Here is a 26,415-nt window from a genome sequence, read left to right on the forward strand (position 1 = left end):
TCCCGAAGGTTCATACTCAGAGGTGGTATAAATTGAACGTCCCAAAAGACATTGCCAATTCAAAGACCGGCAATCCTGTTGAGTTTCTCCCAAGCATCATGCCAGCCAAACCAGCACCAATAAAGAAGTCAGCCAAGAAGGCTGCTGCAAAAGAGGAGAAGCTGGCAGAGCCTGTGCCCGAGACTGTCCCGGCTGAGGTGCCTCCTGTGCCCGAGACTGTCCCGGCTGAAGCTCCGGCTGAAGAGGCAGTGGCCGAACCTGCCCCCGCTGCAGAGGCACCTGCTCCTGAAGGTACTCAATTTATAAGTGTGCCTAACCGTAATAACGGCATCTCATTTAAAAGACAAAGATTATTTTAGTAATACTAACAGTCATACTGTAAAATTGATACTCACGTTAAGTCATGTTTATAATTGCCTACTGTGTTCATCGACGTCTGTCAGCTGTCTTGCAGTGAAAGAATGAATGTATCATCTGTACTTTCGAGGACTCACTCACGCCCCCTACTGAACAACATGCACTACTTCCACTCACTTCAATGGGAACCTGACGATGTTCTTCACTAAATTTACTTAATAATTTGCCATTACATCATAGTTGGCCTACTACAGTTATTGCTGCTACTGTAAAATTACAATAAATATAAATTAATAATATAATTTAATAAAATAAAATAAATATTTATCCATTTTGCCATTATTTATTTATTTATTTATCGACAGTTGCGGCTAATACAAAGTTACTAAAGTTACTGTTGTAAAAATTGATGTTTTGGCAATGATTAAAATATGTCCCCTTGTTCAACTATTTTATTAATTTAGGAAAATGGAATTGTCATTCTAAACATCCACAAACTGCTGGAAGATAACTTCTGTCTTGGGTGTTTGCTTTACAATCATGACTTTTACAACAAAATAGAAACTTAAACTTCCAATGTTCATACAGGAGATAAAAAAAAAAAAAAAAAAAAAAAAAATTATATATATATATGTATATATATATTAAGAGAATCCAACATGAGCTACCGAAAGTCCGAACTGTCACAAATCTGATTATTCTAATTATTATGTACATGATGTAGAAATTTCCCTGATATGTGTCTAACCCTAGAGGTCCCTTATAAATATGTACTGTAGCGCCTGTCGATCATTGGACTTTGTCTTACAGAAGCGTTCTAATTTATGACTACCTATCCACTAACATGTACCTAATATATTCTAACATTTATTTAACATGTAACGCTAGACTCGACCCCTGCTGCTCAGGGTTAGACTGCTGCCCCTAGGGACATAGGGTATAGGGTATAGGGTATAGGGTAAAGCTATAACAAAAACACTGATGATTATCAGTGCCCTGTCAAATTTACTTCACTTTTGCATTAGAAATAGCATTATATAAGCATCTCAATGTTCAGATCATGTTTCATTTTCAGTTTTCATATTTTAAGTGGCGTTAACCCACATCTTAGGGTCAAAACAGGTTCCCCTCACCTGTTGTTACGTCTTCAGTAAAATGGCTTGCTGTGCTGAGTGCAAAAACTACTAATCACCAACCATGTGTGTGGTCAAATCAAGATTAGCTTGTGGTGGAAGAGTGTGTCTCACTACATGCTGATATGGCATGACTTTTTACCTGAATTTTCTTAAACATCAGTTGCTGTGACTGCTTCATGAGGGCAATATATAAGTATATTTATCTGCTGAAGTTTCTGTTGCAGAAGAAGGCGCTTCTCCTGCTAGTGAATACTGTTGCTCCATGACGCTACACTACCATTACTAAAAAAAAGACTGTTTATTCAAAACGGTATCTAGCGATCTCTCCTGAGTAGCACTGCTCTAATGGAAGACTAATGATTTGCTATTAGGTCCTGCTGATGAAGCTGCTCCTTCCACTAATGCTCCAGTTGAGGGTAAAAAATTGTGCTTTTGCTATCATTTTTAATTGTTCGATTTCAGTTTGGATACAGACACTGTAATTTGACTTGCACCCTTTAGAAAATGACAATTCATAAGGCTACAGTTCACTCTCAGTCGCATTCAGTCTCAAATATTTTTTGTTATGATTTTATCGGCATATAGGCAGTAAAATCCATGACGCATTTAAATAAATATAACTTTGAATCCGAATAATCTTGCATATTTGATCATCAGCTGCTCCTGCTGAAGCTGCACCTGTAGAAGAACCCCCTAAACCACCAACACCACCTCCTCCAGCAGGTAATCCATCCAACCACCCAATCCATCCATCCATCAATACAACTAATCTGTCCATTCACCGAATCCATCCCGACAATCCATCCATCAATACACCTAATCCATCCATTCACCCAATCCATCCATCCATCCATCAGTCAGTCCACCTAATCCATCCATTCACCCAATCCATCCATCCATCCATCCATCCATCCATCAGTCCACCTAATCCATCCATTCACCCAGTTCATCCATCCATCCATCAGTCAGTCCACCTAACCCAGCCATACACCCAGTTCATCCATACATCAATCAATCAATCAATCAATCAATCAATCAATCAATCAATCAATCAATCAATCAATCAATCAATCAATCAATCAATCAGTCAATCAGTCAATCAGTCAATCCACCCATCCATCATCCACCAAATCCATCCATCCATCCAATCAACCATCTATCCAATCAACCACATCTATCCACCCAATCCATCCATCATCATCAACCCCATCTATCCATCTAACCATATATCCAATGGACCCCACCCATCCAATCAACCCTATCCATCCAGCTAATCAATCCAATCCATCTGCCCATTTATCTATCCAAACCATCCTCCAAATCCATATATCCACCCAATAAATCCATCCAATCCATCCACCCAATCCAGCAATCCACCTAATCCATCTACCCAATCCATCCATCCGTCAACCCCATCCATCCATCCATCCATCCATCCACTCATTTATCCATGAAATCAATAGACCTAATTAATCAATCCAATCCATCCATCCTTCCATCCATTCAATCAGGTAATCTACCAAATTCATCCATCCACCCATTTATCCATCAAATCCATCCACCTAATCCATCCATCCATCTCTATAAAAGTTCATGTGTTTTTCTAATATGAATTGATTGTTTTTATGTCTCTAATGAATGTGCAGTGCCTGCTAGTGCCCCTCAGAACCTCAGCGTGGATGATGTCAATGATACCTCAGTCACTCTTAAGTGGAGATCCCCGGAGAACATTGGCTCTGGACTGGACGGATACATTGTAGAATACTGCAAGGAAGGATGTGTGTATATCCTCTCAGTATTGCTAATAAGCTCTGTAGATTAGAGATAGTGTTTCAATCATCATGCCTTCATCTTGAAATTGAACCATGTAGAACTATCAGATGTCACAAGAAAAGTGAGTTCTATGACAGTCTGCAATAGCACCTGTCTTTAAAATGTCACCACAGACTGATTTATAGCTCGCCCCTGTAAGTCTCCCTATTAGGAAGGGATGCTTTCAACCAACTGTCACCGTATCTGCACATCCCACATTTAGATTTGTGGATGAATACTGACATCACTGCTAGTGTGTTTGGAAATTCATATTTGTTCTTTAACTGGGTAGTTGATGCATCACATCAATATTTAGGTTTTTCAATTTTTGTTTATGAATGTATAATCAAAATTTTGAGAATGTAACGTTTAATATTTAATCACCTTCTTGCCTTCACAAGTTGATTTTACATGGTCATGTGGTGCGACCAATTCTTAAATTAATTTTAAATGTATTAAAATGCTAAAATTTTTATGATTGTACTTTTAAAAACTATTGTTTTAGTTGTACATGGAATATCATGCGAACTTTCCAAAAGTTGTTCATGTCAAACTGCCGTTAAATCTACCCCAATTTAATATTAAGCTAAAGTGTTTAATAAATTATTTGTTTTTGTTTTTTGTGAAATAGTTATATTATCATCGATCCATTTTTACACTCAACAGCTTCTGAATGGGTTGCTGCCAATACCGAACTCACCACGTCCAACCGGTTTGTCATCAGCGGCCTGACAACCGGAGACCTACTTAACATCCGTGTCGTGGCCATGAATGTCGGAGGCCGTAGCGAGCCCGTCGTCCTGCCACAGCCCGTCCCCGTCCGTGAGATTATGGGTGAGTGTCTATGCATCGCTGAAAAGATCCACATGTGTAGGGGACAGATGAAAGTGACGAATCATCTCTGGTTACTTCACAGAGTCTGATTACTTCAAACACTAATTACTTCATAGTGTTATACTTTTTCAGTGTATTCTATGAGCCCTGGCTCATGTGGCTTACTGCCGAAGCTCAGATGACAGTATGTGTTTCCCTACAGTGAGAGGAGCTGGGGTAAGTGCACTGCCTCAGCTTTTAGCTACCTCTCTTGCCCTCAATGGATTCAACAGCTGTGGGTATATAAATCCCATTGGCTTGCGCCGACAAGAGCTTTCATTAGCATTTAAATTACAAACATAAAGACCTAGGGCTGTCAGTGCAATCTGAGCTAAACACATACTGTAGATTACCCTCCTAAATGGAGTGTAGTACTTGCATAATGGTGTATATTTATAAGAATGTTTATCTAGCTAAAGGATTGTATGAACTGCTTTCATTGCTGGTACAGTGTTTATATTCAGGGCTTGGTTCTTTGCCCTTGCACTTGACCACTTTCATTGGTGGAGCTTGACCTTGAATCATTGGGCCAGATTTACAAACAGCCTGCGTCAGCGCAAACCCTCTTTTGGCATTGAAAAAACTACTGTCAGGAATGGATTTACTAAAGACTCACTGTCAGTGTTGCCAAGTCTGTGGTTTTGCCATGGAATTGGGCTACTTTTAAGTTGTTGCCGTGTGTTGATTTTTTTTTTCCTGCTGATTGATTTCCAACCCCCGGAGCGTACAATTTTGGCGCTCCAACACCCTCAAACCTTCAAATTCAGTAGTGAACACCTCATTTGGATATTTTGGGGCTATTTTTTGATTGGCAATTGGGCTAGTTTGGTTGCGCAGACTGGGCAACCCTGCACACAGTAAGAAAAAAACTTTAATATTGAACAGATTTTTTATTTTATTTGTTACTTTTATTTATGAAATTTGGAATTGCTCAGATAATTAGATATCAATTATATCAAATCAGGCATCAGAAATAGCCAGGGTCGCTGATAAGAGAGGACAACTTAGACACATGTTCAGGGCCTGGGGTTGAGAGTAAGAGTTTTACAAATCTGGCTTTCCAGGTTGACATGGCCAGCTAGTGGCTGTTGTGTTTTGGCTTAATTCTGTGTGTTTTGAACTGTTATTTATTTTGTAAAGTACATTGCCGTAATGCTAGGACCATTTAAACCAAACAATCAAATACCCACATAAGATTTTGAAATCAACTCAAGTTGTTAATAGGTCAAACAATCCTGACCAAAAAGAGATATGGAGGCATGTTGGCTTGGAGAACCAAACGGGAACGATCTGTTCATCCATTTGGGTTTAGCAGGTGAATGTTGTGGTGTGTGGCAGCCATTCAAGACATCAAACAGGATTACATATCCGAACACGGACTGCAAAAAGGGATCGAAGAAGCAGGATTAGGTTTTTCACACGTACAAGCACAGGCATTTCAGAAAGTAGGTCAGGTATGGTATAGTAAGCCGGAGTTGAGCTGAATGTGAACCTTCAAAGCCAACTGTGCCGTCCCACAGTGCCACCCAAATCAAGCATTATGCCAGCATGTCAGCTCAGCAATGTGTGTCGCTCCAAAGGCGTCAATTGTTTCCTGTAATAATGATCGAACTTTGGAGTCCTGGGAAGTAAGGATTAGAGGTCTGGTGGGATAGATTTGGGAGGCTGTACCCTAATGGTAACAGATGTGCTCAGAGAGGACAGCTAATAGAGATTTAGATCAGAGACGTCAAAGGTCCTGGGTGGCACATGGTTGTCTAGAGCAGTGGTTCCCAAACTGGTGAATACCTGAATAAAATGTTTTTGAAGGTTTTGCTGTTCATTTAATTCTACCCCACCTTAAAATAACATTAAAACTGATGTATTGAACAGGCGAAACATGGGTAAAAACAGAAAAAAAATGTAGTGCCATAAAAGGTCAAATACATGACGTCCAATCAAACCACCTCATCTTTTGTGGTCAAAACTGACTGCATCCACATGAGCACTGTGCATGATAGGTTGTGTGCAGAGTACATTAGTGCTGTTTTTGACAAGTGGGGTTTTAGCACTTACTAGCATGGAGAACAAATATAGACAGTATAGACAGAGACCAGAGAGATCGATTTAAGACGATTTGTTTTTAATGTTGATATTTATACGAGCAAGAATGCATTTTTTCCCGAATATCTGCACAATTGCAAATGTGACATTGAACAGTTCAACAAACAAAAAGATCATATTAGGTGATGTACATTTTAAACACAATGTTGTCAGTATTGTTTACTATTTTTTACAATGAAGTAAGCACAGCAAAACTGTTGTCTGTTTCCACGCAACACAGCAGTGTTTCGTTAGTGAACGAATTGAGCAAATCGTGAGAGTCAATGATTCAATGACCCATTCGTAAATACACTTGGGGTGCTTCTCATTTCTTATTTGTGCATCCACGTTTCCTTTACTCGCGTCTCAGCTCCACCCCCTTTGGCTGCGAGGGAAGGACTCAAGGAAATAATATAAGGACAGAGGAATCGAAGGGAAGCTTATTTGTATATTGGACTATTCTTGATCCCTCAAGTGTCACTTCACAGTGTCATCAGCTGTGCTCAAGGGATCTGGCCTTGAAGTTTGGTTATATAAGAAATTCATAATAAATAATAATAAAGCAAGTAATAATAAGCAAGTCGGGTTTCTCGACAAGAAAGACTTCTGCATAGGATACACCTGTGCATCCTCACTCGACACTCATCTGGAGGCTTCATCCCTCCTCGTTCCTCGCGGTGCAATTAGAGAATTGAGATTTCCTTCAAGATGGCTTACTTTGATCGGTTTCTGGATAATGGGCTGGAGGACGGCGGAGCGAGGAAACGAGGAAGCATCAATTTGAGTATTGAGAAGCACCCATTGAGGCATTCATTCATTCAGTAACAAGGCAAGGGTTCTTCTCAATACTCAAGTTGATGCTTCCTCATTTTCTCGCTCCTCCGTTCTCCACCCGGTGACCCGGAAATCAATTGTACTCAGCCATCTTAAAGGACATCTCAATTCTCTAATTGCCCTGGGGGGAGACAAGGAACGAGAAGTGAGGAAGCTTCCTGAGGAGTCATGAGCGAGAATGCACAGGTGAATCCTTCCGTCGCATCCTAAGGGGTGGAGCTAAGACACAAGAAAAGGAGATGAGGAAAGGGATGCAAAAATAAGACATGAGAAGCACCTTAGGACTCACTTATGAGGACAGTGACTTACCATCATCTATTGGTGGTCAAAAGTATCACTTCATTTTTACCACCACTTCATATTTCTCTATTGAAAAGTTTTTTATTTTTTTATTTAAAACATTCTCATAACATTATTTATAACATAATTGCATTCAAGCCTCCTCTGAGCAGCATTAAACAGTGTGTAAATACAACTAGATGCAGTTTGTCCTTTAATAGTGTTAGAAAAACTCTGCCTTTATAAAGTAAAAAAATGCACCTGGAAATCAATTTAAGGGGGCAAATATTGTCCCTTAATGGAAAAGGTGTGACTGCAGTCTAAGTGGAAGAGAGGGGGTACGCAGATGGATGTTGGGTTTGGGAACCACTGGTATAGACGGAGAAAGTCAAAAGTTTCACCAACAGACATCCTCGTTTCAATTATAAATTTAGTTGACATTTTCTTGTTTTGTTTGTTTTGAACATCATCCCTTCACATTAACGAAATGTAGTGTAGAAACAGAGCAACTAGTAATGAGGATGAGACTGGCCTGTAATATGAAGGCTGTTGACCTGCAGACGGTCTGGCATTCCTCATAAATCTATTTCTGGATGAACTACAGTGACCTAAGACACGGTGCCATGTGCTCTCTCCAATATACAGAATGGCGAGAATAAACCTGTCGAAATGAAGTTAATCATTAACCCATTTAAATAATTGTGTAAGCATTAAATATGTTTTATATTTTATGAGTTTTCCATTTTCAAATTTAGGAAAGTCAGTTTGTGTAATTTAACACTTTATGCATTTCAAAAGAAGCCCAATTTAATTTATTTTGTTTTGTTTATTTTATTGAAAATACAAGCCAACAAAAACAGCTCATATAAGACCGTTTTAATCTAATATGATCTCAAAAGTAATACATCTAAATTTGTTTTTCAGATCGACCCAAGATCCGCATGCCCCGTGCCCTGAGGTCAAGATACGTCAAGCATGTTGGCGAAAAGATCAATCTTGTTATCCCATTCTGTGTAAGTTCAGATTTTGATATGTATATATGTCAAACAGAGCCGTGCTTATTGTATGCTCTAATGTGTTCGATAATTCTCTGTTTTGTAGGGCAAACCTAAACCTGTGATATCTTGGACCAAGGATGGCCAGCCTTTGGATACGAAGAAGATAAATATCCGCAACAGCGACAAGGATAGCATCCTGTTTATCCGCAAGGCCGAGCGAGACGACTCTGGCAAATATGAGATGACCGTGAAGATCGACAGCTTCGAGGACAAGGCTACCCTCATAATTCAGATTGTCGGTGAGACATGCTATGATCTAGAGCTCTTCTTGGACCTTGGCTATTTCTGTCCCCCTTGCATTTTCATTCTTAGTCCATTCCTTGACACCTCTGTGTACAGAGTAAGACCTCACAGTGTAAAATGATCCATACTAAGGAGGCTAAATCATTTTTAATGGTTGTGTGTAGATCTGCCTGGTCCTCCTGCATCTGTCAAGCTAGTCGACTCTTGGGGCTTTAATGCAGCTTTGGAGTGGACCCCTCCCAAAGACAACGGCAACACTGAGATCACTGGATACACCATTCAGAAGGCTGACAAGAAAACTGGAGTAAGAAACTCATTATTGGCACATTAATAGAGCTAGTAACGCAAGAGCAATGTGCAAGCACATCGTCCATCAGTTCCGCTCTCAGAAAATGAACTACAGTACTTCCCTATTTATCTAAGGAACAATGTTATTTGGGGTGATAAAAATTGCACTTTAATAAACTGTATGTTATCTAACATAAAATGAACATAACATGAAATTAAATGGAGCTATTTTTAATCACATGAGATGTCTGCAGTCCTGCAGATCTGGACTGTCCCACATCAGAGGTCATTTAGATGCACATTTAAAGTAGAGTGTCATGAAACAGTATACATGTCATGTAGCTTATCAACGCTCTTGATAAATGATTTGTTATTAAAGTGGCTATGTTCACAAACTACTATAATTAGAAGAAAAGCAAGCATAGCCTACTGTATGCTATCTGACATGGCAGTTCGACTATAAATAACCATTGCTTTACCTAAGGCAGCAAAAAGTTTTCTTCAAATTCTGAATGGATTATATCGCCTAGAAAGCATGCAAAGAGCGTTCCTTTTATAATCACTGCAAAGCAGTCACACATCTCAATTCATTGCAATCTCACAAAGCTCCACTAATCAATTAAGCTGACTGCACAATGAATCTCTGATTTAGCCTACATAATGTATACACTTTGTTTGTTAAGTTAACTTATAAAGAGAGGGTTTGTGAGAATGCGGAACTCCGCACTGGACAAAAACTCAAGCGTTTTGAATGGGGAGTGGATTCTAATTTAAACACGTCTGATTTGCTTCAAGAAATCAACAGATATGTTTGTGATTGGCTACATTGCTCAACACTGCAAAACACACTGTAAATAGAAACCTTTGACGCTCTCAAGAGCGCAATCATCTAATCTGTTTCTCCAATATGCTATTATTACTGATCATCGACCAGTTGTTATGGGCAGCTTTTCCCTCTAAAAGCAATCAGAAGCAGTGGTTTGAGTGATAAAACAGTCTTGAATCCGTGGCCCAGCCTTACACACACTTCGCCTATGGCCCCACATTTAGTGTAAAACCATAAAATAAAATAAAAAATGTCATTGTATAAATTTATATATATTATATATATTTATTCCACTAACTAATATATTTCCCTAACCTAAAGATGCAGCCACATTTACCATTGTTTGACAAGTTTAAGTCATTTCATTAGGAATCTACTCGATCAAGAATTTAGCGTGAGGGCAAAAGATTTCCCCCATGCCGATTTTGTGATGGGTAAATTTAAAAGCGGAATATTTAACTGTATTCCACATTTAATTTGAAACCCACTGTGTGAGTTTCTCCTTATTAAAAACTATAGAATTAATTTATTTATTTATTTTGAAAGCCACCAAAATCAGCTCATATATACCGTAATACTGAGTTTGACCTGCTGAAGGTGACGGTCAATATTTCGAAAATCTGTATTAGGTAACTTCAGGCAGATGTGTTCATGCTCTGATAGCCTAAACCACATCCACTTACCACAGTGAAAACTGACGGCAAGCAGTGAATCCTCCTCAAAACATGTTTTTTTTTTTTTTTTTTTTAAGTGGGATGTATGTCGTCATTCTTAAGCAAGGCTTAATTTAGCCTCCTGTCAAGTCTGTATCTCTAAACGAAGAGTCTTGAGACTCTGTATATGGACATGACGCGTCTATCTATAAGCTTGTATCTGGGTGTTCGAGGCATGGGTCAGATGACTTCTTGGCGGGAGATCATCAGGTTGGGAATGTGTAAAGTGCTGACAGATAGAGAGAGAGAGTTCCATGATGACATCTCATAACTCTGACTGTCATGATGTGAATCATGATATAAACAGCTAGTTTGATGGGAATACAAGATGTCTAGAGAACATACTGTACAGTACAAAAACACTTCATCTAAAAGCACTTTTGCCAAAGCACTTTGTTTACGATTTATTTATCGGATGGAACCCACAGGGAAATATTTCCCTGGCTTGTGCTCAATTTAGTGATAGTCTATGATGTCCTGTCATACTAAAAGTATTACTGTTTTTGGCAGGATTGGTTCACGGTTCTCGAGCACTTCCACAGGCTGAACGCCACAATCACTGACCTTGTGATGGGAAATGTATACACCTTCAGAGTTTTTGCCGAAAACAAGGTTGGGAAGAGTGAGACTGCTGCTGTAACGAAAGATGCTGCTCATATTCAGAAAACAGGTGAGGTCACAACATTATTTTATGGCACTTCAAACTTCTCCCATTATGTAAAGTTAACTTGGTTTCTGAACAAAAGTAAATGAAAACAACAATTCATGCATTACATGGCTTGACTGAGGTAAAATTACTAATCTATGGTCTTGGGTGGCTTATTGCTGGCAATAGAAGGATAAAATACAACCATGTTGATCTGTCATGAAACTCTAGATGACGCAGTCTGATAGTCCTTAACTCAGTCTGCTTGCAATCACATCATGCTCTAGGAAACAGCTGTTTGGTTCCTGTTGAATCAGTAGCCAATGAACTCGCTGCTCAACCTTCAAATATTTGGTCAACATTTGCTGTAGCAGTTGCAGTGCACTTTCAGAAGCCCTCCACCTTCCCCAGCTCCACCTGTATCGATCTGCTACGAGTAATTCATGTGTACTATATTGTACAGCAGCTGCATGTCTTATTTGCTTACCATGTATGTATTGGCAGTAGCAAGTCCCGTACTTTTTCTACAGCAGCAACAGCAGCGTAGCAGAACTATTCAGCCAAGACCAAATATATCAACAGTCATATCCATTACTAAGCCAAACACATGGAGAGTTGCCATGACAGAAATAAATACAACCATCACAATAAACAATTCTTCCGCTAAGTAATTAAATTCGCTATCATAACTGCAGGCTGTAAATGTATACCTTTCTAATGTACAGGGTTTCCACAAAAATATTCAAAAAGAATGAATGAATGAATGAATGAGGCATTATATAGCGCTTTCATATGTACTACTGTACACCCAAAGCGCTTTACAATCATATCAGGGATCTCTCCTCAACCACCACCAGTGTGCAGCATCCACTTGGATGATGCGACGGCAGCCACAGAACAACGGCGCCAGTGCGCTCACCACACACCAGCTATAGGTGGAGAGAGGAGAGAGAGTGATGGAGCCAATTCAATGTAAGGGGATTATTAGGAAGCCATGATTGGTAAGGGCCAATGTGTGAAATGTGGCCAGGACACCGGGGTTACACCCCTACTCTTTACGAGAAATGCCATGGGATTTTTAATGACCACAGAGAGTCAGGACCTCGGTTTTACGTCTCATCCGAAGGACGGTGCTCTTTGACAGTATAGTGTCCCCGTCACTACACTGGGGCGTTAGGACCCACACAGACCACAGGGTGAGCACCCCCTGCTGGCCTCACTAACACCTCCTCCAAAAAGAGGGTCAACCTCACATTCTTTATTATATGGCAAGATGCAAACAGCTTACAAATTAACTTACTTATTGATATAATTCATATTAATAACTTAATTAACTGAATTAACTAAATTAACTGTTCCTAAATTAACTGTAAAAAAAAAAAAGGAAAAAAAGTTTTTGAGTTTTGAGTTTGTGAGTTTTTGTTGGCAGCACACATTGACAGCACATACAGCACTAAGTGTTCTCACTGTGTGGAGACAGACTTGGCTCTGCCTTGAGTGCTAATGACAGTTATCGTTCCTCACATCAGTGGTACATGGGGTCTGCATAATAAAATGGATTACGCTGCTGTGCTGCAAAACTGACAATAATTTAGCAACATGCATCAGTCATCTCTCTGCATGAGTATAGCTGTTACATCCTGAAGTAGCTGACACTGAGCTGGTTACGTTTCTTATCTTCCAGCCTGTTGTAACCTTCCATCCTGAGCCAAAAGCTTTTTGCAAGCACAAGGCTTTTAGGTTAGCACATTCTATGCTATCTTTGCTGCATATAAATGATATAATATATGTATTAATATAACAATTAGGGAGGTGTCACAATGGCCAACTTTTCAACTTGTCACCCAAGAAAGTTCTAGCTGATTAGTGAGATCAAATAATTGACCTAAATTTCTTTATTTTTTTTTTCATTTTGATGTTTATGAAAACAATGATGATGATGATAGGTTTTTGATATGTTTAGTGCTTTACCATGCTAGCAGCTTGCAATGCCTTAGCTGTTATACAGTTATACTCATCGGGCAATCAACCTCTTTTCCCCTTAAACCAGTGGTCTTTAACCTGCAGATTAGCTCCAACCCATCCCATTAAAACCCATCTGATCTTATCAAGGTTTTCAGGATTACTAAGCTGTGTTCAAAATCACCCCCTATACCCTCTTCACTATTCCCAACATTACTCCACTAATATAGTCCACTTGAAGGAGTGAATAAAAACGAGTAAGTGAATTCGGACACTAAGTGAGATTCTGCTGCTGCTTTTGCATAATTTGTGCTTGCTGTTGAATAATCATTTGAAACTTAGCAAACTGGCAGCTCGAGTAGTAATTCAAAAAATTATCTGGAACTCTGTTATGGAAACTAGCATTTATAAACCTTAATTAAACAAATATAATAATCAATTAAAAATAAACGTATACCTTTATGAAAATGGATGGATGGATGATTCGCCATCTGGTCAGACGCGATCATTTATTTGACACGACTTTCACAGTACACTTTGGGTATTCTCTAGCCGTTGAGCCTACATCAGTTGTACACTCGTTATTGTGGTGCATTATGAGACTGAATGAGTTAACTCGTGCCACTATGGTTTCAGACAGAAACTTCCAGGTAGGTGAGTTAGAGAGCTGGTTGGAGCTAAACTCTTCAGGACAGTGGCCCACCAAGAGCTGAGTTAGAGACCACTGCCTTGAGTAAAGGCGGTCCAGTTCTGCTCCTGGAGGGCCACCTTTCATCAGAGTTTAGCTTCAGCCCTAATTAAATACACCTGTACCAGCTAATCAAAGAGTGTCCAAAATCCTTATGTAGTGGGTTGCACTTTATTTCGATTGTACACTTTAAACATTCTACTAACTATAATTAACTAATGTCTAAAGTAATGTCAAATAACTCTCATTAGATTAGAAACAGACTGTTAGGTTAAGGTTAGTAGAATAAGTTGACATACAGTATACTTGCAAAGTTACTTATAGTCAGTTGAATGTCAGTTGGGGGACCATCAAATATAATAAAATATCATAATATATTAGCAGATATTAAAGGTGCTCTAAGCGATGTCACGCGTTTTTTAGGCCAAAACATTTTTTGTCACATACAGCAAACATCTCCTCACTATCCGCTAGCTGCCTGTCCCCTGAACACACTGTAAAAAAACACGGTCTCTGTAGACAGCCCAGGCTCCACAAACGGTAACAAAACAAACTGGGCCAGCCTGGACCCACGAAATATCACAGTGTTCCAGCCAATAACCAACAAGAATGATTTGGGGGTGGGGGGTGGGGGATTAGTGCGCGTGCACATGAAGGGGGGTGTGTGGAGTGGAGGAGAGAGAATCATGAAGAGGGAAGTTAGCTAGAGGAGAGATGTCCTAGACAACGATAACGACTAACGTTAGAATTATATTCTCTTGAATTTTGATATGGCCGACACACGACCAAAGAGACGACGTTCTGATGAACAAATAGCAAAGAAGAGGGAAAAGGAGAAGGAACGCGCGAAGTCCCGAATTTACATCGGAAAAGCCACCGGTTCATGACTGTTTCAGGAAGCACGGAAGGGAGGGGGAGGGGACGGGATGAAGAGGAGGGAGGGTCAAGCTTGCCTCAGTTTTGTTTGACAATACTTCAAACACCAACAAGAAGTGGCGTCACCCAACATCGCTTAGAGCACCTTTAAGCAGAATGTCTACTAATACTCCAATGACTGGTTGTTGACATGAAGTTGCAAAGTTACGTATAGTCAATAGAATGTCTAAAGTGGACTATCGAAATAAAGTATTACCATAAAGTGCACTATTAGAAGGGACTACCATTTTTAATGATGTCCGAAACCATAATGGACATTATCAAGTTCAATCATTCAATCCCTCAATTCACCTCTACAATGAGTATTCAACCAATGTACAATTAAAAGCTACCTGTAGCTGCTAAAGAATGCACATGCTCTGAGAATTTCGGTGAATGAATTCCAGTGTCTTGCTCTCAGTTTCCGAATTTGCTCCCTCAATTTCATTCACTCATTCAAATGGACTATATCATATCAGTGGTGTAATGTAGGGAATAGTGAATCAGGGTAGAGGAATGATTTTGGATACAGCCAAGGTCTTAAGGATCACTAGAAACTTCCAGCCAGGTGTTGGCCCTCCAGGAGCAGGATTGGACACCCATGTCTTAAATTCATAGGTGCTACAACCATAAACATTCAGACGGACATATTTTGCTGTTGCAACTTGCATTGCACCCCTTCTAAGGAACGTGTCTGATTGGAACCCACCAAATAATGGATTTTAAAACCTGTAGTTTTGCACATCCATAGTCCTAATGTCATGTAACAGCTGTACCCTCCGGACAACTGTCAGTACCGGCTGAGGTTGTTGTCTCCTGTCCTGTAGGTATTGTCTACAAACCACCAGAGTACAAGGAGCACGATTTCAGTGAGGCTCCCAAGTTCACAGCTCTCCTCAACGACAGAGCTGCCACTGTGGGCTACAACACTAAACTACTGTGTGCAGTCCGAGGCAGTCCAAAGGTATGGATGATCTTTCTTCTGCTGATTTGGTATAGTCCTCCATGCCCTCCTTTTACATATTATATTGTGGACAATGTACTAACCAGTAGCTAAATGTTTGGAGCCAGGAATTAGCTGATGAGTCGCTACAAATATACTTCTGAAAGAGTATCGTTGTAATTCAAACAACAGTTGTTAATAATCCAACGATGGTATCAACACATCCAAACGTCCTTGGGTTCAAGCTCAATAAATAGCTTAATTATACCCATAGCTGTAGTCATAAGGCACAAAAAGCACAGTGATGTTGGTCGTTCCTGCTGACCACTAAAGCCAGCTGGTAAACAGTCATGTGGGGACTATGTTAGCCTGTCATTCCCAAGGAGGGGGACATAGAATCAAGTTTCGAGAACAGCTGTGATGGATGCAAAAACTGGGCTGAAAGCAAATCCTGATGAGGTAGTCTTCTAGGACACTCCAAAATTCTTGTTCATTAAAGCTTGCAGTGATGCGGCCTGCTGTCCATTTTGTGCTAACAAAGTTCCAGAGATGTCCAGGGTCTCTTGGGCATGTTGGATTTAAAATCTAAAACCTTCAAAGCCATGATAGAACATAACATGTTCAAGAACACAGTTATGGCTTCCTTGATAGAATGGGTGTAGTATTTACAACATGCTCCAAGCAATACACTCTGTTCCAGAGTTTACTTTACTAAGTAAAGCTTTATTTATATAGCACTTTTTAAAAACAGTGTTCACAAAGTGCTTTATAGAAGAAGAAAAAAAAAAGAAAAAGTAAATCAAGGAAAGACCCTAGTGATCAAATGTGTTTTGAGAGACATTTTAAAAGTGCAGACAGTCAATTGTTCAGGTTGTCAGGAAGGGAGTTCCATAGCTTGGGAATGAAATGACTAAAGGCTGACTTGCCATTTTTCAGCCGTGTTTTTGGTACAACCAACAAGTTACTATTGGACATTCGGAGCTATCTTGCTGGAGAATATTTATTCAACATATTAGAAAGGTAAATTGATCCATGAAGTACCATGAAGACATTTGAAGAATAATAAGATGATCTTGAATTCAATTCTGAAAACTCTATTGCAATAGTAAAGTCTAGATGTTACAAATGCATGAACAAGTTTCTCATTGTCAGAAGGGGAGAGAAAATCACATAGTCAGGGATTAGTGAATTTTATATAAAGACTGTGAAATTCAAAAACCCTTGCTCCAGATTGTCGTGATGGGGCTCAAATTCTATTTGGCACAAAACCAGTTCCAGGGTGTCTTGAGGTTTTTGGATGAAGTTGGAAACCTAAAACCGTCAAAGCCACTGGAGAACATGCCATAGATTATTTTCCACCATCATTGTGAAACTGTGCCTATCCATCATGTTTATCTAGACCAGTTGACACTGTTAAACTTGTGAGTTTTTTTTACTTTGGTGCTACAAAAACAGGATACGTCTGGGACACAAGAGTTGGTGATAGTGTGAAAATGTACAGTAACTAAACATTGGGGAAAGAAAGATTATGTACTGGAAATGCACTTCACCTGGCTCTGAACTATTTGGCCCAGTGGAGCTGCATGGTAATTGCTTCCTCAACAGGATTGTTATGTTACCTTATTCCTCCCATTGAAAATTGTTTTCATAAGGCAAAAGAATGATGTTCATCGTCCAGATGTATTAATTCATCTCAGACAGTCTTATTTGTGTCATTGAGCCTTTAATACTGCCATGTGAAAGTCAGCAAGTTGACTAAACAGCATAATCTTTGAACAACACATGCTACATTTTTTCGAAAATATAAGATGAGCACAGAATAATCAGATGGTCAATTAGCAAGATCCCTGCTACGATCTGTTGTGCATTGCCATATCTGCCAACTGAAGATCTATTTTTGACATCCATTGTCCTCAAAAGCATAGCTAACATAGTTATAGCTTCAGCTTGGCTAACTGTAACTCCATTATTTCCTGTAAAGATTTAGCATTAGCCTGAATGAGGATCAACTAGCATTCAACTGCTAAAATCAAACTGCTCAAAGTGATTTTACTTCGACAAGTTTTCACTGGAGTTAAACATTAACATGTTTAATTAATGAAGGAGTGTACGTTAATTAAGACCTTATCTCAATCTTCCCTAATACACCTTTGCATAAGCCATTCTGTGCAAGCTTGATGTCTGAAAAAAAAATAGCATCTTGTGGACTCAATATGTGTGTGGAACCAAAGGTATTAGATCCCAGAGGAGCTCTATGTTTCTCTTTTCTGGAAAGTTACCCATGGAGCAGTGGGACATCAGTTAGCATCATAATGCTACAGTATGTGCTAACAGAATGCTGAAATGCCTCTGTAAATTTGACCCATGCAGTGCAGCTGATGAACCACGAGTAGGCAGAAACTCAGGGACTGAGACGTGTGACATTTTATATAAGGACCATGACACCTCTAAGTGTGTGTGAGGGATAAAATTAATGAGGCTAGGGAAGCATTAACACTGGAGTTGGGTTATATAGCTTCAGTTACACTAGTTCACAGCATTACTGTGGGTTTTTAAATGCCTCTCAGTTTGTCATCCATGTATTAATTACACCTTATTAAAATTGATTTTCTTTAATTGCAAGAGTGTTTAAACGACACTGTGTTAAACATGCGTGTGAAATGGTCCAGTTTAATGGATGACTTGCTGATGTTAGTTCCCAGCAAACACAGAACGTGGGCACATCCGTACCCAACCTTGGTCATAGTGTTGACATTGAACCACCGTTCAGTGGTTTGAAGCGCGAATCAGCATTTTAAATTTCAACCGACCGTTGGGCTCAGTGTGTTGTCTCATTCTTCATAGAGCAAGTTTAATTGCGTTTAATTTACCTTAGCTTAACAAGATAAGTAGTTATTCAAACACAACTAGGGGTGGGCGATATGGCAAAAATATCATATCACGATTTTTTTCAGGAAAATCACGATTAACGATTTTATCACGATTCTTTTTATGTTGGTTTTACTATTTTGTGACTGAGAATTACAGCCAAACTAATATCCATATTTTAAAAACAAAGCTTTAGGTAACAAAATAATTGATACTTATTAAAGCTACTATTAAAGTTATCAGTCAAGTGATTTGAGTGATTTTCTCTTTGCATTTTGTTGTTTTATTAACATTAAAGGGATAGTTCTCCTAAAAATTCAAATTATCATAATTTACTCTCTCAAGTTGTTTTAAACTTGAATAAGTTTCTTTCTTTTGTTGAAAATAAAAGTTATTTGGAAGAATGACCAACAGTGGATGTACCTCGGTGAATACCATAGTATATTTTTCTCATATGGAAGTCAATGGGGACCAGCTACAGCTGGATAGCCACATTCTTCAAAATATTAATATTAGAAAAATATTAGAAAATATTAGAAGGAAATTAATACAGGTTTGAAACAACAGAGTGCGTAAATGATGAGATATTTTTTTTTATTTTTGGGTGAACTATCTCTTTAAGGACAAGCGGCAGCGTGTTTACTATTGCTACTGTCTCTTTAAGAGCTGCGCGCGACGCGTCTAATATACATACACGCATTTGACAAGCAGATTTTCTCTCAATTTTCTCAAGTTTGCTTTCACTTTAGACATAACCGACTTTGTTTATGTAAACCTTGTGTGTATTTAACAGTATAAGCACAATAAGACTCGAAAGATAACTTAACTTAGTCCAGTATCCAGGCACTGGTAGACAGGCTTTTAGTGCATGTGTTTCACATGTCTACGCGCTGAGAAACGCATACGTTAGAACAGTGCATCAGCACGCGAATTAAATGTTTAACCGACAAGGCATTAACGCACATGCAAATTATGAACTTTTGTGAACTGCAGTCTCCTGTTCCGCTGCGTTAACATTTTATGTGAATATACGTCGCGTTGTTCAGTATGTTGGGACAGAGGCGCCAGAACAGATATAATGCACGATTCTACGATATTTCTTCAAAAGCAGATCGTGGAGACATTTTAATCGTCCACGATCAAAAATCGTCATATCGCACACCCCTAAACACAACCTACAAATTCCTTTTCTAATGTGATATTTATTTGTTCAGTCTAACTGAAGGGACATAATAACATTAGCTGATAATTCATGGATTTTGCGATCTTGTGTAAATTACAGTATATGCTAATGTTAGCTATATTTATTTTAGTATTCAGATATTCTTTTATCCTTACCGTTAGGAAAAGTGTTGAACATCTTCTGGTCAGGTATGACAAATATTTTAACTTAATGCCAAAAGTTATAAGCCCTAATGAATCCAAAATTACTTTAAAGGGGGGGTACAATGGTGTTTCATGTATTCAGAGTTGTTTACAGTGTTAAAGAGATGGATTCTCATGCTAAACATGGGCAAAGTTTAAAAAAAAATATTTTGTAAGAATAACGGAGAATTTCTGTGCCGAAAATCTTACTTACGGGTTGGTACAAGTTTCGGCTGTTTTTTTTCTATCGTGGTTCTAATGACGTAGATGAGAGTGGAACTCCTTATATGAGCATTTCTCTCGGAAAAGCGCGCCCGCGCACACGTCGACCAGAGGAGAGCGAGACCGCGCACATCAACGCACTTCAACAGGAAATCATCGGCAGCCAGCGCTGCATAGGATTTGTTCAAGAATGTCTCCAAAAAAGTGTGTTTTTGGATGTGAGGGAAAGCTTACCGTGTTCAGCTTCCCAAAGAACCCAGTGTTACAGGAACAGTGGATGCAGATTGTTTTTCCGGGGCAGCAACGGAGTGTACCAAGTGCGGTTGTGTGTTCTGGTCATTTCAGTGACGAATGTTTTATTAACAAGGCCTCGACGCTGGATTTGCAAATCGTTTGCTATTAAAACGTGGAGCGGTCCCAGTGATAAAAGACCCCATTCATGTAAGTACAACTGGATCAGATTTCTGTCTTTTGCTGGAAATCAACTCTACCGCTTGATTCTATAGCTCTGCCTCCAGGACCTCGGCTTTTTCCGGAGAGATTTGGAAAGCTGTATTTTTCTTTTATAAAAAATAATAAAACTAAACATTTTTTGGAGATATTAAAGATGCACTACTACTCTATAGGTACTCAAGATTAACATGAGATTAGGTGAAACTGTGCATGTTATGTACCCTTTAATGATATTATAATTATACTTGTTGCACGTTAATGTTTTTTTCCTTTTTTGTAAACGCACAGAGAAAAAATAAATTCATTTTTCCTTTGATTTGTCTGCTATTTAGTCTCATTCGTTTCTTTGCTCCTCTGGATTTGTTGATGTTTCCTGGACTGATTCCGGTTACTGACCTTTATCGCCCGGCTTTCGACTATGCTCCCCTGTCTGCTATGTACAGAACCCGGTTTTGTTCATTAAATGTTCTGATCTGCCTTTTCTTTTTATGTTTTATTTATTATACGTAAAAGAAATTTGAATATTTGTTTATTTAGGTTTTTTTTTCACATATGTATGACTTTTGGAAGTGCACTTTGATTACCATATGCAGTTTTAATAAAATTTAATTAACGTAACCTTACTCTTCAAAGTGTACACTTGCAGGTGTTAATTATAATTTATTTACTGTTAGGCCCATTAAATAATGATGACACACAATATTTTAAAAGTATATAATTATCTAACATCTGACTAATTAAAAATTAACCTCAAAACATAACATGCTAAATGGGGGATATCTATATCTAGCATAAAAAAAATGTTTGAACGTCGTCTCTCAGTTGCTGAATGTCACGCAACAACGTTGCTACAGCCCTGTCGCATCTTACAATTCTACGTTGTTACAATGTTGCGAGCACGTAGACAGCAACGTTGCCATAGTATAAATGCAACGTGGCACAGACGTAAATGTGTTTGCTGGGTTGTGACTAAGTCAGTTGAAATGACATGTATTTTGTCTGCAGCCTAAGATCGAGTGGCTGAAGAATCAGATGGTCATAGGGAACGATCCCAAATACAGGCAGATCAACAACCAAGGAGTGTGCTCGCTTGAAATCCGCAAACCATCCAGCTTTGATGGTGGCGTCTACACTTGCAGGGCCAAGAATTCCCTTGGTGAGGCTACAGTTGCCTGTAGGCTGGAGGTCAAACGTAAGTACAGGATCGTTTGCTCTTTGCCTGACACGCTAATATGCTACAAGTTGCATTTTCAGCTGATTATAGTGACATTGATCCTTTAAGGTGTTTATCCTGGAAAGGAATGGCAAGCGAGCATTTTTTGTGCTGACTATGATTAATTTGAGTTGTTTTAAAGCATGTATAATGTGTGGGTGTGAGTACTGGATGGGTACAGAGATATGTTGATGACAATTTGCTTTTCTCTTTTACCAGAGGTGACCATCCAAGAAGAAAAAGTTAAATAAGATGATGTGCACAGGTCAGTAAATAAAAAATGGTTTAGATTGAAATACATAATCGTGATTAATCTCATTTAACATAAGTTTTTATAATAATATATGTGTATGTTATTATTTTTATATATAGTATATGTGTGTGCGTGTGAGCGCGTGCACATGCGTGTGTGTATATAAATACATATACACATACATTTATAATTATATAAACAAAAACTTTGGTTCGATGAGATTAATCGCGATTAATCAATTTGACAACACAATTTTTTTATATATAAATGAATTAATAATATATAAATATTATTTACTATTTTTAACATAGTACAAAAATTGTATGTAAATATAAAAATATAAAGTAAAAAATGAAATAAAATCTATTATTATTTGTATTATAATTATTGTAGTAATTGTGGTCACATTGCAAAAAAAAAACATTGATTCTCAAAACAACTACTTGTTTTTTCCACCATGGACATGCAGTTACACTCTGTAAGATAACTCAAATAACTCTGAAAAGCTGATGTGCATCAAAAGCTTGTCTTTTATGTAGTAACTCATTTTGAATGCACACTATGCCTCCAGGAACGGTTTGTGGTTTCACCACTCAGACCTTTGAAAGACATTCAGCATCAGGTTTAAATGACAGTTAAACAATTATTATTATAATTATTATTTATTTAGTTTTAGTTTTTAGCTTTAGTTTTAGTTTTAATTTATTAAGTTTTTTATAATTGCATCATGCAATTATATCAAAATCTAAAGTTACATGTAAAAAAAAAAAAAAAATTGGCAAAATGCAACAAATTGATGGAGAAACCCACGGAAAACAACCTGACGAAACATTATTGTAGACTTTGTGCGTCTAACATCCCTATCAGAGAGTCTCTGACATGTGCTGGCTGCTGTTTCCCGCTGTGAGACTCCAATACATGGAGGAGGCTGCAAACTGTGAGAATGTAGCCGCTTCAACTCAAAGAGGCCAGAGTGACTGTTAGTGGTTATGTGGGCTAAAAATGAAACTGTGGCCTGGCAGAGAGCAGAGAGCGGAAAACAGCACATCACCAATGACTTCTGACAATTGCCTCACACTGCCGGACAGACCTCAAGTTGACACCTCAAGTTTGGTTCCCAAGCACTGAAAGATTAGTTTTTTGAATGCACAAGCAACACCTAAAACCTAGGAACTGTAAGAGTTACGAAGAAAAATAACAAGTTCATACCATCTTTTTAATGTAACAATAAACCTACCCTCTTAAAGTCACCATCAAATCAAAATTGGCAATTCACAATTGTGGAATATTGCAGTTTTAATTACAAATGATTTATCCGTGCATATCGTTAATTATATATATTTTTTATTCATGTGTAATCTTTAATCAAAGTAACTTCCCCTCCCTCCTGCAGCAACATCTCTTCTCTTCTCTAATGGCGTGTTTACAAGTGTGAGGGCGGGACAATAACCTCACATGAGATCCACCAATTACAAACTCCCATCCTACGTTTTTTCTTGTTCAAGAAGCCATTTAACTCATCATAATAATATATATTTCACAATATGGAAGAAAAGAGTATCACTAAGTTTCATGCCAATTTTAAAGACGCACCAAGGCTTGACATTAGCACCCGCCAAATGCGTGTGTATTTCAGCAGTGGTGTTTAACGCATTCACTTCTACTTTGCACTTTTGAGGGTTGAATTTTTATATATAATATATACATTTTTCAATTTTAGCCTTTTAAAAAGGCATCTTAAATAAGTGCAATTAAGTCTTGTCAAAAATATAGATTCTTCGATATATATCACTGAAATATCTGAAACACTTCCAATACTCATTTTCCGCCGAATAGATACACGATACCCGCTGTGCTCTCTCTCTCTCTCTCTCTCTCTCTCTCTCTCTCTCTCTCTCTCTCTCTCTCTCTCTCTCTCTCTCTCTCTCATCTCTCTGACAGCGAGTGACACACAAACCCGCCTCCCCTCACTCACTCGTTTCATTGGCTCCGGATGAATATTGTTGGTGTTACAGGGCTTGAATTTCAGCATGGTATAGCATTTATTGCGCATAATTTTACTCATTCCAGCAGATTTTGTGCTCACACCCTAAGTGTGCGCAGATAAAGCTGCCTCTCAGTACTAAATTGAGGTTTTCGCTGCTTATTGTGCTTAAACAGTCAAATACACACAAAATAATGTCAAAATGCCGGTCTTGGCGAGTATTCATAAACACAGTCAGTAATGTTTTAAGTGAACGTAAAAAGTTGAGAAAGAAAACTCATGTGTAACAGTATAATGGATCTGTGTGTTAAAGTGACAGCAGCCTAATACACCTGCTGCCAAATTATGACATAATATTAAAAATATCTACATGGCCATTTTTCCCCATGGTATCCCCAAAATTGTGACCAGTGAAAATGCGGAGTGTCTAGTAAACCACTAGCCACAGTGGCTGTGTCACAGTTTGTCTTAGTTATCATGGACTTTTAGTTTGAGTTGTACCTGAGTTGTACCCTCACTTTCACCTGGATATTTTATACTAAACTCGTGTTGGACTAGTAATGCTGTGATGATCATTGTTTTTTTTTTGTTTTTTGCAGTTCTCGTGTTAAGGAGCAGCAGGACATAATGCTATAGAATAGGGGTGGGCGGTACACCGGTGTCATAGTCATCACCGGTGTGACATTGCGCCACGACATGGATTTTCTAATACCGTCAATACCGTAATAAATCAATTATGTTCCTTGAACGGCTGCATTTACATCAATAATATCTAATTCTAAATAACAGGGCTGACTTCTAATGGATTCGACGATTCGATTCGGAGAGGTCTGATTCGACTATGAACCTCATAGTCGAATACATGGGCGTCAGTTTGGTTTGAAATGTGCTGGGGACAGAGATGCATTCGCATTTTCAGAAGGGCTGGGTACATTTTTATTTATTTTTTCGCTTTCGCGCAGGTCATGTTTTGAAAGACGCTTACTAATGTAAATAAATAAAAATGTATTCAAAAATCTGCTTCACATTTTCAGCAGGGCTGCGGAGCGGCTGTGGGTTGACTCCACACGGTTCTCATGTGCGTTAAAAAGCTTTACGTGGTTTAATGTAAACAACGATTACCAAATTTCCCTCTCATATTGCTCCTCATAACCACTGAAAATGGTAAAAAAAAAATCGAACCCGGAGTCCAATTATTATGGACGTTATCTGATATTAAGCGTTTCTGCTTCACATTTTCAGCAGGGCTGCGGAGCGGCTGTGAGTTGACTCCACGCGGTTCTCATGTGCGAGTTGACTCCACGCGGTTCTCATGTGCGTTACGTGGTTTAATGTACCTAAACAACCATCACCAAATTTCTCTCATATTGCTCCTCATGTTTATGAAATGTTATGATATATGTGTGATATATGTGTTTTAGCTCTTTTGTTTGAAATGGAAAAAATCTAGCTGCTATCTAAAAAAAAAGAAAAAAAAAAAAGGTTCGACTATCACTCGACTACGGCAAAATCTAACGAATCAGATTCGACTATGAAAATCCTTAGTCGAAAACAGCCCTAGTTATTACACTGCTAATTTTTGTTTTGTTGTACACTGTTAAGTAAGATCTTTAGGTTTTTTGCAAAATAAATGTTGAGAATGCATAATACTCTCCCATGTCTCTTTTTGATAAGGATACCTATACCATTTACTTATTATATTATAAAAATATTAACTTTATTCACATACTAAAGAGAGACAGGGCAGGCTAAAAAGTTATACCGTGATATTATACCGTCACCGTTCAAAAGATGAAAAATACCGTGATATTAATTTTAGGTCATATCGCCCACCCCTACTATAGAATAACAATGGTGAGCAAAGCTACAATAGCTCTACAATATTTATACAATATACCAGTATACAAATACTCTAGTCTTCCTGTACTATATATCGAATAGTATAAGAAATAACCTTATTTGAATGCATGTCTATCAATATAAAATATGTCTCAGTGACCGGCAGTACTGTTGCAGTCCCTCACATATTCAGTGCATTTGGTTTAGTTTAACAGATGCATTCTGGGGAATGGAGTTTCCTGGTACTGACACACTTTCTTCTCTCTTTCTCCTGTTGTAGATGTTTACAGTGGTGCAGGAGGACGAGCTGAAGTGTGCACAATAATAGAGGCTCAGACTCGCTTCTGTGATTCATTCTTTCAACAAAATACAAGAAACATCGGATAGTTTGGCTTAAAAGCAACAACCTGTTAGTGTTACGTAAAATACGTATTTTTAGTTTTATATTTCTTGCATGTATTCAAGTGTCACTTTAGTTGTCTGAACCTGTTTATTCATGATGAAATCCCTCGTTGTAATTGAGAGTGTTTCCAATAAAATAATAAACCCACATATCTTATTGC

At 38.5% G+C, this 26,415-nt stretch overlaps 1 protein-coding gene across 4 annotated transcripts; it reads left to right on the plus strand.

The window, feature by feature from the left end:
* Positions 1–26,415, plus strand: mybpha (myosin binding protein Ha). Of its 4 annotated transcripts, none has more exons than XM_081386374.1 (13): positions 4–291; positions 1,865–1,909; positions 2,151–2,216; positions 3,140–3,271; positions 3,972–4,139; positions 8,298–8,386; positions 8,475–8,670; positions 8,839–8,978; positions 11,012–11,171; positions 15,540–15,676; positions 21,569–21,755; positions 21,996–22,041; positions 26,133–26,415. In XM_081386374.1, exons 1-12 carry the CDS (start codon positions 99–101, stop codon positions 22,025–22,027), a joined length of 1,545 nt encoding a protein of 514 aa, XP_081242500.1. In that variant the 5' UTR covers positions 4–98; the 3' UTR covers positions 22,028–22,041; positions 26,133–26,415. The 4 variants fall into 4 exon arrangements, with proteins under 4 accessions (XP_081242501.1, XP_081242500.1, XP_081242502.1 ...); XM_081386373.1 differs by having other exon boundaries at positions 63–291; positions 15,507–15,676; positions 26,133–26,405; XM_081386375.1 differs by lacking the exon at positions 1,865–1,909 and having other exon boundaries at positions 1–291; positions 15,507–15,676.

This window comes from Scardinius erythrophthalmus (genome assembly GCF_964197995.2).
Source record: "Scardinius erythrophthalmus genome assembly, chromosome: 15".
In the NCBI taxonomy this organism is placed as follows: domain Eukaryota; kingdom Metazoa; phylum Chordata; class Actinopteri; order Cypriniformes; family Leuciscidae; genus Scardinius; species Scardinius erythrophthalmus.

Coding starts and splice junctions, on each gene's coding strand:
- mybpha (XM_081386373.1), top strand. CDS start 99: ATGCCAGCCAAACCAGCACCAATAAAGAAGTCAGCCAAGAAGGCTGCT. Junction 8,671..8,838: donor CCTCATAATTCAGATTGTCG/GTGAGACATGCT, acceptor GGTTGTGTGTAG/ATCTGCCTGGTCCTCCTGCA. Junction 8,979..11,011: donor AGGCTGACAAGAAAACTGGA/GTAAGAAACTCA, acceptor TGTTTTTGGCAG/GATTGGTTCACGGTTCTCGA.